This window comes from Egretta garzetta, unplaced genomic scaffold, assembly GCF_000687185.1.
Source record: "Egretta garzetta isolate BGI_Z169 unplaced genomic scaffold, ASM68718v1 scaffold142, whole genome shotgun sequence".
Classification (NCBI taxonomy): Eukaryota; Metazoa; Chordata; class Aves; order Pelecaniformes; family Ardeidae; genus Egretta; species Egretta garzetta.
Window position 1 is genome coordinate 205225 of NW_009258955.1, and position 13536 is coordinate 218760.

The window sequence follows — 13536 nt, forward strand, 5'->3', positions numbered from 1 at the left end:
AAGGATACTAGTTACAGGCCATTAAGTGTACTGGAGCCTATTGAAGAAACCTGTTTCTTCTCCTGGAAAGCATCCTGTACATTTTAAAGGTCAGGGAATAAGGGCCCTGTCAGATCTTCTTTTCAAGTCACATAGTGGTAAAGACGATATAAAAGGAACATCTCCTTTAATGGTGCTCACTTTTCTGTGAGGCAATACTGCGGTTGTGTGTTAAAAGTATATAAGTACTGTGCATAGCTTATATAAACGATTATTTCCGGGCCGCTTCTTACAACGTATGTATGCCTAATGATGCAGAACATGCCATTGAACACTACCAGACTTTTAAAAGAACATAGCCTTTATATCGATTATTTTCTTTTTCTTATTAATGTGAATGTTGGGATTAAGTTCTTACAATATTCTGGGGGTTTTTTGTTGTGGTTTTTTTTTTCAGACCAGGCAAAAACCAGTTTGCATGTAACATCACTAGATGATGCAGAATGTCTCCGATCTAAAGAGCTCCTTTCGACCCTGAACAGTCACACTTCTTCTAACTCAAAGTCCACCCGCAACATCCCTCGAAGACATACAGTAGGTGGCCCTCGCAGTTCCAAAGAAATACTGGGAATGCAAACCTCAGAAATGGACAGAAAGAGAGAGGCTTTTCTTGAGCATCTGAAACAGAAGTATCCCCACCATGCTACAGCAATAATGGGACACCAGGAGAGACTGAGAGATCAGGTATGAAACTCAAAATTCGTATCTTGCTTTTTGTTAAACAGCCTTCATACCTTCTACATAGTTGAGTGTTACCTCATTACAAAAGTTGAGCATGTGAGAAAGCTTTAAACGTTGGGGTTTTTAAATATATATATATATAGCCTAAGATTCAGTTGCTCTCTTGAAATTCAAAGAAACAATAATAAAAATGAAACTATTCAATATTACATTGGAATTGTTTGTTGAAACTGACTTTTTGGAAGAGCTTTTCATTTTTTTTTTTTTTTAGAATATACACAGGGAAAAGGATGAAGGTGAGACTCTTGATCTCAGTATATGGGTCTCCATCTACTTTTCACAGCTGAGGGGAAAATATGGAACAGCTGTTAACTTCTGTTACACTTTCAGTATTGGCACCACTGCCCGGGAGAAAAGAAAATATCTGTAGAGTGTGTCTGTATGCTTTAGCTGACTCTGTTACCCTTTCATTTGCTTTCTTTTCTATTTTTGAGACTTTTAATACAAACAGAAAAGACTTATCCACAGGTATCTGCCTCCTCCAGGCTGTTTTGACATCCACATTGGCCTGTCAGCAGTGTACCTTAAGGTGGTTTGCTTTTTGCCCGCCCCCAATTGCTTTTCAGCATCGAAAAGTAGATGTCGGACCAGAGGAGATGTGACACACTGCTGTATTTCTCAGAGCAGGCGGGGGCCGCTGGCACGCCGACCTTCTGAATTCAGGGAATGCTGTGCAAGGATCTGTTCACAGCCTGACGCTGGGCTCTGGCTTTGGGTGCGGTGTTTAACCTGTTCAGCTTTACAGGCAATTTTTGTTCTATTCCACAATTCTTTTTTTTTTTTTTTCAATTGAACAGCAGAATTTAGAGTTCAGGCTGAAAAAATTTGTGCCTGTTATTCTCTGTTTAACAAATGATTGACAGCAAACCTTTTATAAGAGGTTTTTTTTCCTTAGTGTCTCATAGGTATTTCAGCAGCAGAAATTGTAAGGAATAAAAACTGGTTGGCAAAATACTGTGCTCTGCTATGGGAGTTCTTACTGAATTCCCAGTGTCTCTTGAAGCTTTCCAAACCTTTGGAGATCTGACCATTGCTACCCGTTTGGAAAGATTGTCATTTGGTAACTCCCCTTACATCTTCTATTTGACAGGGTCTCTGGAGATCCCAGGTGCTATCACTGCCTCAAAACACAACTGCTAGAATCCATATGTATCCAGCTAAAATTGCTGTGAGACTTTAGCTCTAATGAGGACGATCTATTCCTTATTTTTAAACAGCTTCCCTCCTTTCCTTTGAAAGTCTCGATTCTCCCCCCCCCCCCCCCACCCCCCCCCCCCCGTGACTGTGTGGAATGTGCCGGGTGGTAGATAAAGATAGCATACAAATTAAAGAAAGAGGGTGGTGTGGGGGGGTGAAATCCAGAGATTAGATCTTTTGGAGTCATGTAAATATTTAGTTCCAGTGTTGCAGACACTGCAAACCCAGTTTGAACAGCCTACAGCGTTACACCCTACACATTTTGTAATTTGAGCCTTTTCTGAAGGCAGTAAATTACAGAAGGAATGCAGTAACTGTTCCTGCTATTTGTTTAAAATGTGTCATCCTTGCTAATTTATTGAGGGTAAAATTCATGTGAATGTCTCCTACTTCTATTTTTTGATTATTAGACTTATGTATTGTACATAATGAGTGTGAATTTAAAAACAAAATAACTTTAAAATTACTTGTAAAGCATCAAACTGTCTTCCTTGGGAATGGGAAAGCCTGAGGAATCCATCCATTCAGCATAATTTAAAAAAAAAAAAAAAAAGGTAAACTGAACAGAAGCCACATTAAAAAGACACAGAAATAAGTTATTCCAGTTGATTGTAAGAAATCTGCTTAGTTGAGACGTATCAACAGCCTGGCTCATCAGATGCAGTAACAGGTTATTGTGGGCATGGCATTACAGTTCAGAGAGGGTTTTTCTTACCAGTCGTGTCCATGTGCGCACCCACACGGGTATCTGGGTATTTTGTGTGTGTGTTTGTATGTGTATACATATGTATCTGTGTCTGAGGATATATATGCACACATAGGTATGTATATATATGCATAGGTATATGTGTATGTATTTATATGTGTATGTATAATGCAGGCTTACTGAGCTGCTCCATGAATAAGACCATGGTATAATTTTGCTTCGCAGTGTGTATAGCATATATGCTTCCTTTTTTTTCCCCTTGTATATATGTATGCGTGTAGTAGTGGTGTAGAAGACAAACTATGTACACATGTAGTAGGTATGTGTGTGTAACATATATACATCACATACAAAATCTGTAAGATATATGGGAAGACATGAATTACAATGTTGCAATTTATTTCCTAGGTTCCTTTCCTCCCTTCTTACTTTTCTAGCTGCTCCAATATCTGGGAAGTGGCAACATTGTCCATGGTGGGAATTTCCCCACTGTGGGAGAGCTATCAAGGATAGCAGCCAATGCAACATCGATTTTCTAATCTCTATGTCAAATGGTACACCCACAACATAAAACATCCCAGTATTTACAGTTGGGAGATAGTCCCTTGGAAATCGTATAATTTGTCTTCCAGGTCGCTCTAAATCCTGTCAGGTCCATAACTAACAAAAATGGGCCAGAAAATCAAGATTGGTAATTGTCTTTCTTTTTGTGGACTTTCTGATCTCATCCGTTTTGACCATCAGTATCTGAGTATGGCAAACTGACCCCTGGTTTGCAGTAAATAAACATCAGGAAAGAAGTGTTTGATGATGTCAGAACATACTGTATCACCTCCTCCAGCAAGGTCAGCTCTGAATGTTGTCCATATCTTCCACTTTGTCTTAGTAGTTTCCTCCAGGCTTCATTTATTCAGGTAAATCCCTCCCTGGACCCATTTCTACTCTTGATAACCTGGCACAAATCAGAAGTACAATCATGGTCAGGTAAAATGCCAGCGGGGTTTACTGGAGGTTAACTAATGTGGTGACCTGAAACCTCCCAGCTGTGCACACAGATCATCCCTCCTCCACCCCGCAGGTTTGTTACCCTGTTTGTGATACCTTATTCTGGAAGGGAAAGCTCACAGAGGCAGGGGCTGTCGCTGTTTGCACAAGGGCCTTGGGATACTGCTGCAAGGCAAACAACCCGCAGCTAAGTTGGTCTGAGTGGTAAACTGGGGTGTGAGATGGCAGCAGCTGGGGGCTGCAGGCTGGCGGTGCCATGCCTTGTGCACCCCAAAACGCTCTCAGGGGTCTGCAGCACCCCGTGGCCGCAGCTCTGTGACCCACAGCCTGGCGGCTCGCCCTCGTGCTGCAGGTTTCCCCCTTTGCAAGACAAGCCCACAGCAGGCACCAGAGCTCCCTCCACCTGGAAGCCTGGAAAGCCGAGGAACAAAATCTTTTTTTATAGGTAATGCAAGCTTCTGCAAGAGCTTTGGATCCCTTGCCTCCGCCAAGGCTGTCTCGCCTGTGTTAATGAAAGCAAGGCACTAACGTAATCCCCGGGAAAGTTAGAAAGAAAAAAAGAGAAGGGAAGGAGGAAAACAGTCTCGGTCTTCTGAAGTTTGAGATGGTGTGAATCATCTGCTGCTGAGCTCATGGCAGGACATGGCCACTGCTTAGGTGGGGTTGACTCCGGTCAGCAGGGAAGCAAAGAGCAGGAACAAGCACAAAAGCTGGACCAGTGGCTGCAAGGATGAAAAAGGGTTTGCAATTAAGAGGTTAAAATGCTAACCTGGTGATTGGAGGGGGGTAATCCCTGCCCTGAACCTGTTTTACAAGTCACTTCCCTAAAGAAAAAAAGAAACCAAAACCCTTTCTGAGGGGCAGAAAACAAAAATGAGAGCGCAGAAGTTTTTCAGAGCTGGAGCTTTTGAGCTTGCCTTTAGACAATGAGCTGGAAGATGTTTGCCATGGCTTGCTTTTGTCCGTGTTTGACTAGGAAACACACTGGGATATATGGAAGGGTCAGCAACAACGCTAGCGTTTCAGCCAGTACTCTCTGAAGAACAAATTCATTGGCAAATGAAATTAGATTTCCAGCAATTACAAAAAAAAAAAACCAAAACCAACAAACCCCAAACCCTTCCGGTGCCTGTGCAAGGCTGAGTGCCTAGAAAATGGTGGTTGAGGTTTTTTTTTTGTTGTGTTCAGTTAGGTCTGAACATGACAGGTAACTCTGGCATCTGGGCAGGTGTGGTTAAGGTTACCATGGAGATCCGTGATGTCATGCTTGATAGAGCATGTCAAGACAGCTAATCTAACATGTAGATGTTGAGAAAGTCTCATAGGCCAGAACTAAGCTTTATGCAAATACCAAAGTTACGTTGCAAAAGGGCGAAAGAGCATACAGCTAAGATATGGCGTGCGCTTTACCTGGCAGCTTGAAAGGATTATTACAGGCTTCATCATAAATTAAAACTTTTGGAACTAAAGGAAGAGGATTTCAGACCGTCTCTGGCCTCACCTGTGGAATCTCACATTTCGGTAAATAAGCCTCTTTCTCTCTCTGCCTTTGCTGTAAAAAAATATGCTTTTGGAACCATGGAGTTTGCTTCACCACGTTGTTCCCCCTGGCAGCAGGACTGAGTCAGTAAAGCAAGTTTTCTGGCATGGCATGTTCCCTTTTCTCTTTCGAAAAATGAGTTCTTTATTGAATGAACTGAGAATTCAGAATTATTTGAAAGGCATTGTAATGTATTATGTTGATTATATGAATCATGCTGCAAAAATGTCCTAGGTAGTGTTTTGGAGGAGAAACTAAGAATGGAGACACTTTATTTATTTGTAGATTATTGCCAGATGTCTTTCCTTTAACTGTTAAAATAGAACCCTAAAATTACAACAGCGTTTATTCCAGCATTTGACGTCTGCAAAAATACTGAGGCTTTTTTTTATTTTTAATGGATCATAGTAGTAGTTGGTTAAGCAGACTTTGAGTATATGCTTTGATATCACAGGGTAATGCTGGGGCATTTCTTAATAGATTTTTTTTTTTCCTTGGATAAAAGTACATTACTAAAGGGTAAACATATTTGGAGTTAAAAGTCCGGCAACAGAAATGCTATTGGGACTTTTGGGTTTTAGGTAGAAACAAAAGGGGGTAGTTTCAGGCCCTCTGGGGAGAGAGTAAAATCCCTAGGTTCTGAGTTGCAACACTCTTGCACTTACCTCAGCTGTGACAGATCAAGCATCAGCAGGTAAAGGCTTGCCCCCCCCTCCCCTAGTACGCTTGAGAAGGGTTAGACCTAGGTGGGAAAGGGTGGGAGCTTGTGGTAGTTAATGTCTGAGCTTAAAAATGTGTAAAGAGAAAAATCTTAGCTTCTGCCTAAAGACACCTGAGCGATGTAAACTTGAGAGAAACTTCAGTTCAGTGTAAACCCTCAGCAGGATTTAGGGAATGAGGAGGCTGCAGAATGTGGTAAGCATGGTATCTAATTCCAGGTGAAAAAACAGGGTATAAAGGATTTCTGACATTCTGCACTGCTTGATCAGGCAAGGTTAAATAAACTTTCTTTTTTTAACATGTATTGATTATTAAAGTTAATGGATTTGAAAGGAGTACAAAGTGAAAAAATCACTAACTAACTTTTGTCACAGCTCTTTTGCTTTTACACTCCTAGTTATATCTTGAAACTAAGCCAGTAATGGGAATATTATAGAATTAATTTCAATTTAACCTTTCTCCCAAAGTCGGAGTGTTAATTATTTAGTACTAGAATATGTACAAATGACAATGTGTCAAATGAACTAGCATATTTTGCATTCATTACACTGTTGCTGGTTGATGCCATAGAATTGGGTAGGGAGAAATTGATTTAGTGTTAATATTGTGTGAATACTTTCATGATTTTATACCAGTTTAAAACCAGAGTTAAAAGAATAAATTTGATTTCGAAGTATACACAGTGTCTGTGAAGAATGTGATTTTAATCTGGATATATGTTGCTGCAGATTTTTCTAGTTGAGAAAATCCATTTTGTTGAATTACTGCTTGGTTCACATACTGCTATATATAATGTGTCATCAAAAAATGCCTATTTTTATCTGAGAGGTCAGTGTCATACAGCTAGGACTTGCTGTTGTGTGCTATGCAGTATGTACAGCATAGGCTGTAGGTATTTGTTCAGCGAAAAAGAAGCTTCAGAAGTTGTTTCGGGAGATTTCTGTGAGTTTGATGGGTACTGCCTCCCTGCCAAATGAGACGGCAATTCCCCCTCCTCCCTAGATAATCTTTGAAAGCCCAACAGAGCATGTTGCACATTCGGGGAGGGGGGACCCTCCGCAGCACCCACACGTGTCCCCTGTCTCATGTACCATCTGGCACAACAATTTATTGCTTTCCAGTGCTGCTGTATGCATGTTAAGGGCAACTGCTCTTATTTTGCATTTGTTAAAAGCACCTAAGTAAAGCTATGAAATTGGGTGTATGAAACGTGATTACAAGCTTAAATCTCTGCTGGAATCCGGGCCCTTAGCTTTTGTTTATGGAAGGACACGAGATGACATGTCCATTTGTTTTGAGTTGAAACATGCTCTTTAGCCCCCAGATAATGCTGTGTTTGTGAGATATTTATAAATAGCTCGATAGATAAATGAACAAAGAGCTAGTTCATTAGCAAAGTGAAGTGGATTTATGTTGTATTGACTATAAGTGAAAATGTTGAGGAAGAGGAATATTCCTGGTAGAATGTCTCAGTGGAAAGACAATTTTACTCCTTACTTTAAAAAAATAAGGCAACGTATTAAGGTATGTATTAAACTACTAGCCCTAAGGTATCTCTGGAAGTAAGTGGAGTTTCACTAGAGTGATAATACTTGCTTTGATAAACGTAAATTTCTTCATTTATATCTATCAGTTAAAAGTAATAAAAAAAAGCTGTTATTTTGAAAAAGCAAACAAAACAAGGCTGCAAAAAGGCTAATAAAGCAATTCCTTTTCTTTTTCCTTCCCTCCCCCCATGCAAAAAACCACACACTGGTGCAGTTACTTTGCCCCAACAGGATTAGTAACTTTTCTTCTGTGGCAACGCCTCTGCATTTTAAATAGCATGTATTGTTTGTAACTCAGAAATCCCAGGTAGTTATTATATCCTTACCTTTGTTCATGTGAGTTTTGTATGTGTGTTTTTTTAACCTAATATTATGACAAAGAAAAGTATTTTTAGAAGACTTTGTATTCAGCTGACTGAATAAATGCCTGCAGTAATCCTGTTTCAGTACTTACGGTTAGATCCAATAAAGAATCTGGGACTTTGGTATCCCTTAAAGCAGGGTTTGGGCAGCTGCATTCAAGAGAGTTGCCCATGGAAACCTCTCCCAGTTGCTGTAGACACCTGAGATTCCTTAGGTTTCAGAAACTTTAGCTTTTCTGGCCAAAAATATCCTGAGGCATTTCTAGATGTGGTTTTGCACATACTCAGTTTAGTCCTGGCACTTTTTGGGTTGCCTGAATGGAAGCAGTCAGCAGGGCCTCGTTTGGTGGGTGGGGTCAGTGCATGACTAACTCCTTCAGTGGTGGTTATGGTGGGAGCTTGTCTTCTGCACAGTGGCCCAGCAGTGACCAGCCCCGTGGCAGAGGCACCTCCTGCCTCCTCTGAACCTGTGCCTGATGCCCTCCTTCCTCTGGGGATGCTTGGAGGTGTTTGGGATAGGCAAACCCTTTGTTTTGCCTTTTGAAGTCAAGCCACCAGGCAATGACGTGTTAGAGGGTTTGGCCTCCATAGCCTTGTGGTTAGCCCCTCAGGCCAGCTGCTGAATGAACCTCATCACGGGACTGCAGAACTGAGCTCCTCTCTTCACACCTTCCCTGGCCAGGAGGACCTTGCGCTCCTTTCTCCTCAGCAGCAAAGTTTCAGAAGTCAGTGACCGAAAGCCCTGGCCCCGTGTTGCTGTAGCCTGGTTATCAAGGTCCTCTGCCCAGAGATGGAGACATGGTTGTTGAATGTCCTTCAGGCTTAGGCAACCAGCCAAATCTTTCCTCTTTCTTTACATACCCTGCAGAAGTACATTGGTGTATGGAGGGTTGCTTTGCCACTGCTTCCTCTTCCAACTCTGCTTTTAAACCAAAGCACCTCAGGTTGCTGTGCTTCCTGCCCAGCTCAGGGCTGAACAGCATCGGAGACGTCCTCAGAGCACCATTCTAGATGGGGCTTGTCAGCACCCCCAAAGTGCATTTCAAGCCGCTTACTTGCTTATGAGAACACAAGAAGTTTGTGACAGAAGATAAAATGGAGCCCTGGTCTACAGACAGCTTTGGCCATGCTGTTTTCAAGCAGACGTTCTCTCTTGTCTGTAGTGCTGGATTGCTTCTTTGGTGAACGAGGAGAATCACAGACAGACAGAGGTGATGGATGAGGGTAACAGACCATGCCGGTGGTAGAACTGACGTTATAGTGTAGCTTCCCCGGTCGTTGGTCGGGGGTTTCTTCTGTGGCCTGTGGTTAGCCTCAATATTTATGAATATTTGCTGTGTCTCAAGACCATTTCCCTGGAAATGGTTGTGAATGTGCTTTGGTTGTTCTCTTTTTCAGCTGAATAGTCCTGTTTCTCACTGGGAACATTTTTGTGCTCTTTGCACATTGTCACTTGGGAGAGAAGCATATATTTATGTCAGTCACTAGCAAAGTAAATGCACCTCTGGACCATCGCTGCTGCATTACAGCATTTTTCAGTTGATTTTCTAACAAAGGCAGATTACACCAATGTCACCTGATTAACTGGCTTGGTTTAACCATAATCCCTGGGATCTAAATCTTCTTTCTGGGCTGAAATAAGAGAACATGAGTAAATAAGACAAGCAAATCTCTTATGAATGTATATTCCAATTTCCTTTCTCTTCAAATGAGTCGAGTACGCCAGGAGAAACAGTGCTATTGTTAAAGTTGGAGCCAACACCTGTGACTGACAGCAGCCGCTGAGATGTGTGTTTTTAATGTTTACCCAATCATGGCAATTGTGCAGTTCAGTAAATTCAGAATGTGATGGTATTAAGTTTTGCTTCCTGACACATCAAGCCAATGCAGGGACTTTTAGTTGGATGAGATTATGTTTTGAAGGGTCCTTTTTTGGTTTTGTGGGGTTTTTTGGTCATTAACCAGTACCTTCTGCACTCCTGCATTCTGTGTGGTCTCTTGTGTTGTGGATTGTAGTGATTCCATTCATTCACTAGGAGATTGCTGCCTTAGTAAACACTGAGCATTGACATTTGTTTAAGTTTAATGGGTTTTTGGTGGCTGATTAATACACTGCACTTCACTGCACGAGGTGCACTTCACTTAAAAAAAACAAAAACAAAACAAAAACCTAAAAATCCAAATTAGTTGTTAAAGAAAGGAGTAGAGGAGCTGTTGTCTTAGGTTGTGTCTGAAATCCAGAAAGATCAATAAATAATTTTTCACCATGGTTTCTGCCATGGCTTCTTAAGGAGGGTCTAGCAACCTCTCAGGAGGTGGGTCTTGGATAATCAGCTGTGCACATCATATACATTCTGATCTTTAGTAGTTACAGATTATTTTGCCCCACATCTCAAGATTTATTTTATCTTTCAAAATTACATTCTTGTTAGTTGTAAGACTGGGTCTTCTTGTACCTGCATGAATGTCCAGCTATGTTTTGGATTGCTAAATTCTTGACTATGTTAATGTCTCATGTCTGTAAGCTCCAGAGCTCAACTAAGTTTTAAGAATATTTCAGCCTTTAAGGGTTTTACATTTCTTAGATATACATTTAATAGACTGTCTGCATGCTCTTGCATTGATTTCATTCAGAACAGAAGAACTAATTATAATTCAATTTCAATCAAAGTTAAGTATTTTTTCAGTCTGGCGGGAGACGTCTGTCTTCCAAGGAAGAAGGAAGGCAGCAAGAGGAAGAAGTAAACAGTGACAAACCAAAGAGTTAAAACATTTTTTGTATTTGAAAGGAGTTGAGTCTGATTTTAGTGAGGGATTTTACATGATATATTCATTTCCAGATACACTTACTGCCAGATGAATAAGTAGAGGCTTTTCCAATTTGCACCTATTTTGTGGGCATGTGGGTGTCTAAAGTCTGGAAACAGACCTGCTGTCAATGTATATGTATGAGCTTTGGGCTTTCTTCCACTGTGCTTTGAAAGCATAATTTTAGCTGCATTTATTCATTTGTAGCCCTATTTTTAGTAACACAAAATACCATACATCAGACTGTTGTAATTAGTAATAAATTACTCACAGAAGGAACAAATATTTGACTTTGATTAGAACAAGTGAAAAGAAATTGAACTTATTTCCCATTGGCTGAATAAATAAATAATTGAATGACATTGGTTGGTTGATTTAAATAACAGTAAATATTGTTTGGAAGGAAGAAGAATTATTTAGCATAATGTAAAAAATTAATTTAAAAATATACATATAGTACAAACACTGCCATTAAAAATGCATACCTGAAAAGCTAGGGCATTTAGAAAATTTGTGATAGATCTTAAAAAAATATTTTATTTCTTATTGTTTTTTACAGAGAAATGATAATTTCAGTAAATTATTGATCTAGGTTATATTTTTTCCTAAAAGTCTTTTAAAAAAACCCATTTCAAAACCTCACAGCTGTTGTGTGCTAATTTCACTCTTTTATTATGCGTATCATGCATTCTTCATTTTTAAAAAAGCTATTTCATGTTGAAATTGCTTAATAGCTTTGTATTAAAAAATTATGTCAACAGCTACTACCCAGGGATCTGGGAGAACCTTGGCATTCCTCTGTTCTTAGACTGGAATCACCATAGTATCACAGGTACCATGATCTGGCAGGAACTGCTGGCAGTATTTTGGTTTTTTTCACTCGGGACCACTATTGTTTCAATTAGTTTTCAGCTGCTAATCCAGGCTGCTGTCTTTTTGGCAAATGCTGAATCCAGCACTGGGGGTACAGGCAGGATGGTGCCTTCGGCCAGCCCCTGGCGTGCTCCCGCGTGGGCGAGCGGGGCCGAGAAGGGTTTCTGTGCTGTGCAGCCCGGGGACTCGCTCTGTTTTACCACAGGCAATTAGTATGGTGTCTGCCGCTGGAGAATTTAAATGAGAACATGGGATAGAAACAGCATCAAAAGCGTTCTGGAAATCAGTGGAGAACTTCTCCCTTCTGAACATCGCAAAAGGGTGGGGTGGGATGGAGTGAGGAAGTGCAGATTGCAAAATGTTTTTCTTGGTCCTGATGGCAGCGGTATTGCTGTCAATAAAAACGTTCCGGCTGACCAGAGCAGAGTTGGCTCAACCCCCCTAGCAGGTTGTCTGACCGAAGTGCTCCTTCTCGGGTATCAGATGCAAACATTTAATTTGTGGCTCATGTGTACTTCCCTTTTATTTTATTTTTACCAAGGGTTTTCCGCTCCGGACGCTCCTGCGGGCACCTGCTGCTGCTCCTCGGCACGCCGGGCTCTCGCCGCTCCCTTGCACCCGGCAGCTGACGGGCGCTGCTGTGAAGGCAGGGCTCCCAGCCACCGCTTTCTAATCCCATCCTGAACAACTGGGTTAATCCCATCCCCAGCCTGGGACCCTACTGCAAGTAGGAGTCGGGTTTCTTCCTGAGGCCGATGAATAGCTTTCAGTAACGCAGGACTGTTGTGGAGGTCGTAAGATACTTGGTTGTTGCCGTAGCTTAACTCCACAGAAGATTTCATCGTAGCATTAAGCATTTGTATTACTTTGATCGCGCTTTTTGCATATGTCTTTTTACTGTGCATGTTATATGCTCTTCATTGCTAAATCGTGGCCCTCTGGTCTCGGGTATTAATCCTGTCACAAAAGGGTAGTTCTAGCCCATGTGCAAATGTGTATTTGTTCAGTCCCCGCCCGTATGCAAGTATGCAACCATGAGAAACCAGTCTTTTTTATATATGAGTCATTCGTACACCCGGATGCATAACAAAATTTCACATCAGATGAGGCTCTGCTGCATATGCACACCTGTAGGAAATCTGCGCCGGGAGGAAGAGGGACTTGTGCTGCTCCTGGTTCTGCTGCTCCATGCTGGCGGCAGTCTGCTACCGAGGGGATGGATTTTGAGGAGGACATAACCACTCATGCTCCTGAGGCACAACCAAGAAGAAAAAGGAACCTCTCGGCTCTTTGCTGCTCCTCTGGTGCTTATTCTGCCAGCCAGGTACAGCTCTGATGAAGAGCCAGGGCTTTCCTCTGTGGGGCTTGGGTAAGAGTTAATAGAAGATTTGGATAGATCTTTTTTTTTTCAAAAGACTACTCCCTGCAAGAAGGAATGTCCTTAAGTATTCATTATTATTATCCTATTGTCTATATTGAAAGGCACAAAAAACTTTAGGTTATGAGGGCAGTTATCAGACATTTTTGGGAGGGAGACTGACAGTCTGCAGAAGAAAGGCCTCTATTGAACCATGTTAAAATACAATTTGATTTCATCTCATGGTTTCAAAATTTGTCACACAGTGTCCAAAACCAAAGATGCTTTCTTTTGTAATTATAGAGAGAGTTTAGATGTAGGGTTTAATCTATTTATTGGAACTCATCTGGGACTCGAGTAACTGCTACTTTGTGGGCCTCTTCTGAATTGAAGGGGTTAGAAAACAGTAGACTTCTACTCCAAAGATACTTGGACAGTGAAGATGAGTGAGCTACTTTTTTTCCCCATGTCTCCTCTTGCTTCTGCTGTATTGTTTTGGGTTTGAGCTCTCTTTTTCCTCATGCTGTGACAGCAGGTATTGCTTTGTTTTAAAGAAACTGTGAACTCACAAGTTCAGTCTTGTTTCTGCACGACTTAAACCTGTCTGAGAGATGTTATTTTGCGAAATATAGTTCCACTTG

General features: G+C 41.3%; 1 protein-coding gene across 4 annotated transcripts in view; it reads left to right on the forward strand.

Annotated features, from left to right (window-relative positions):
* Positions 1–444: 444 nt before the first annotated feature.
* The window catches only part of KIAA1217 (KIAA1217 ortholog), a 176453-nt gene continuing 163361 nt past the window's right edge, over positions 445–13536 (forward strand). For 3 of the 4 annotated variants that reach the window (XM_009634534.2, XM_035890155.1, XM_035890154.1), the window contains exon 1: positions 445–723. In XM_009634534.2, the coding sequence (XP_009632829.1) occupies positions 610–723 (114 nt within the window). In that variant the 5' untranslated portion in view covers positions 445–609. The remainder of the gene's footprint in view (positions 724–13536) is intronic. The other variant, XM_035890153.1, reaches the window with a different exon arrangement.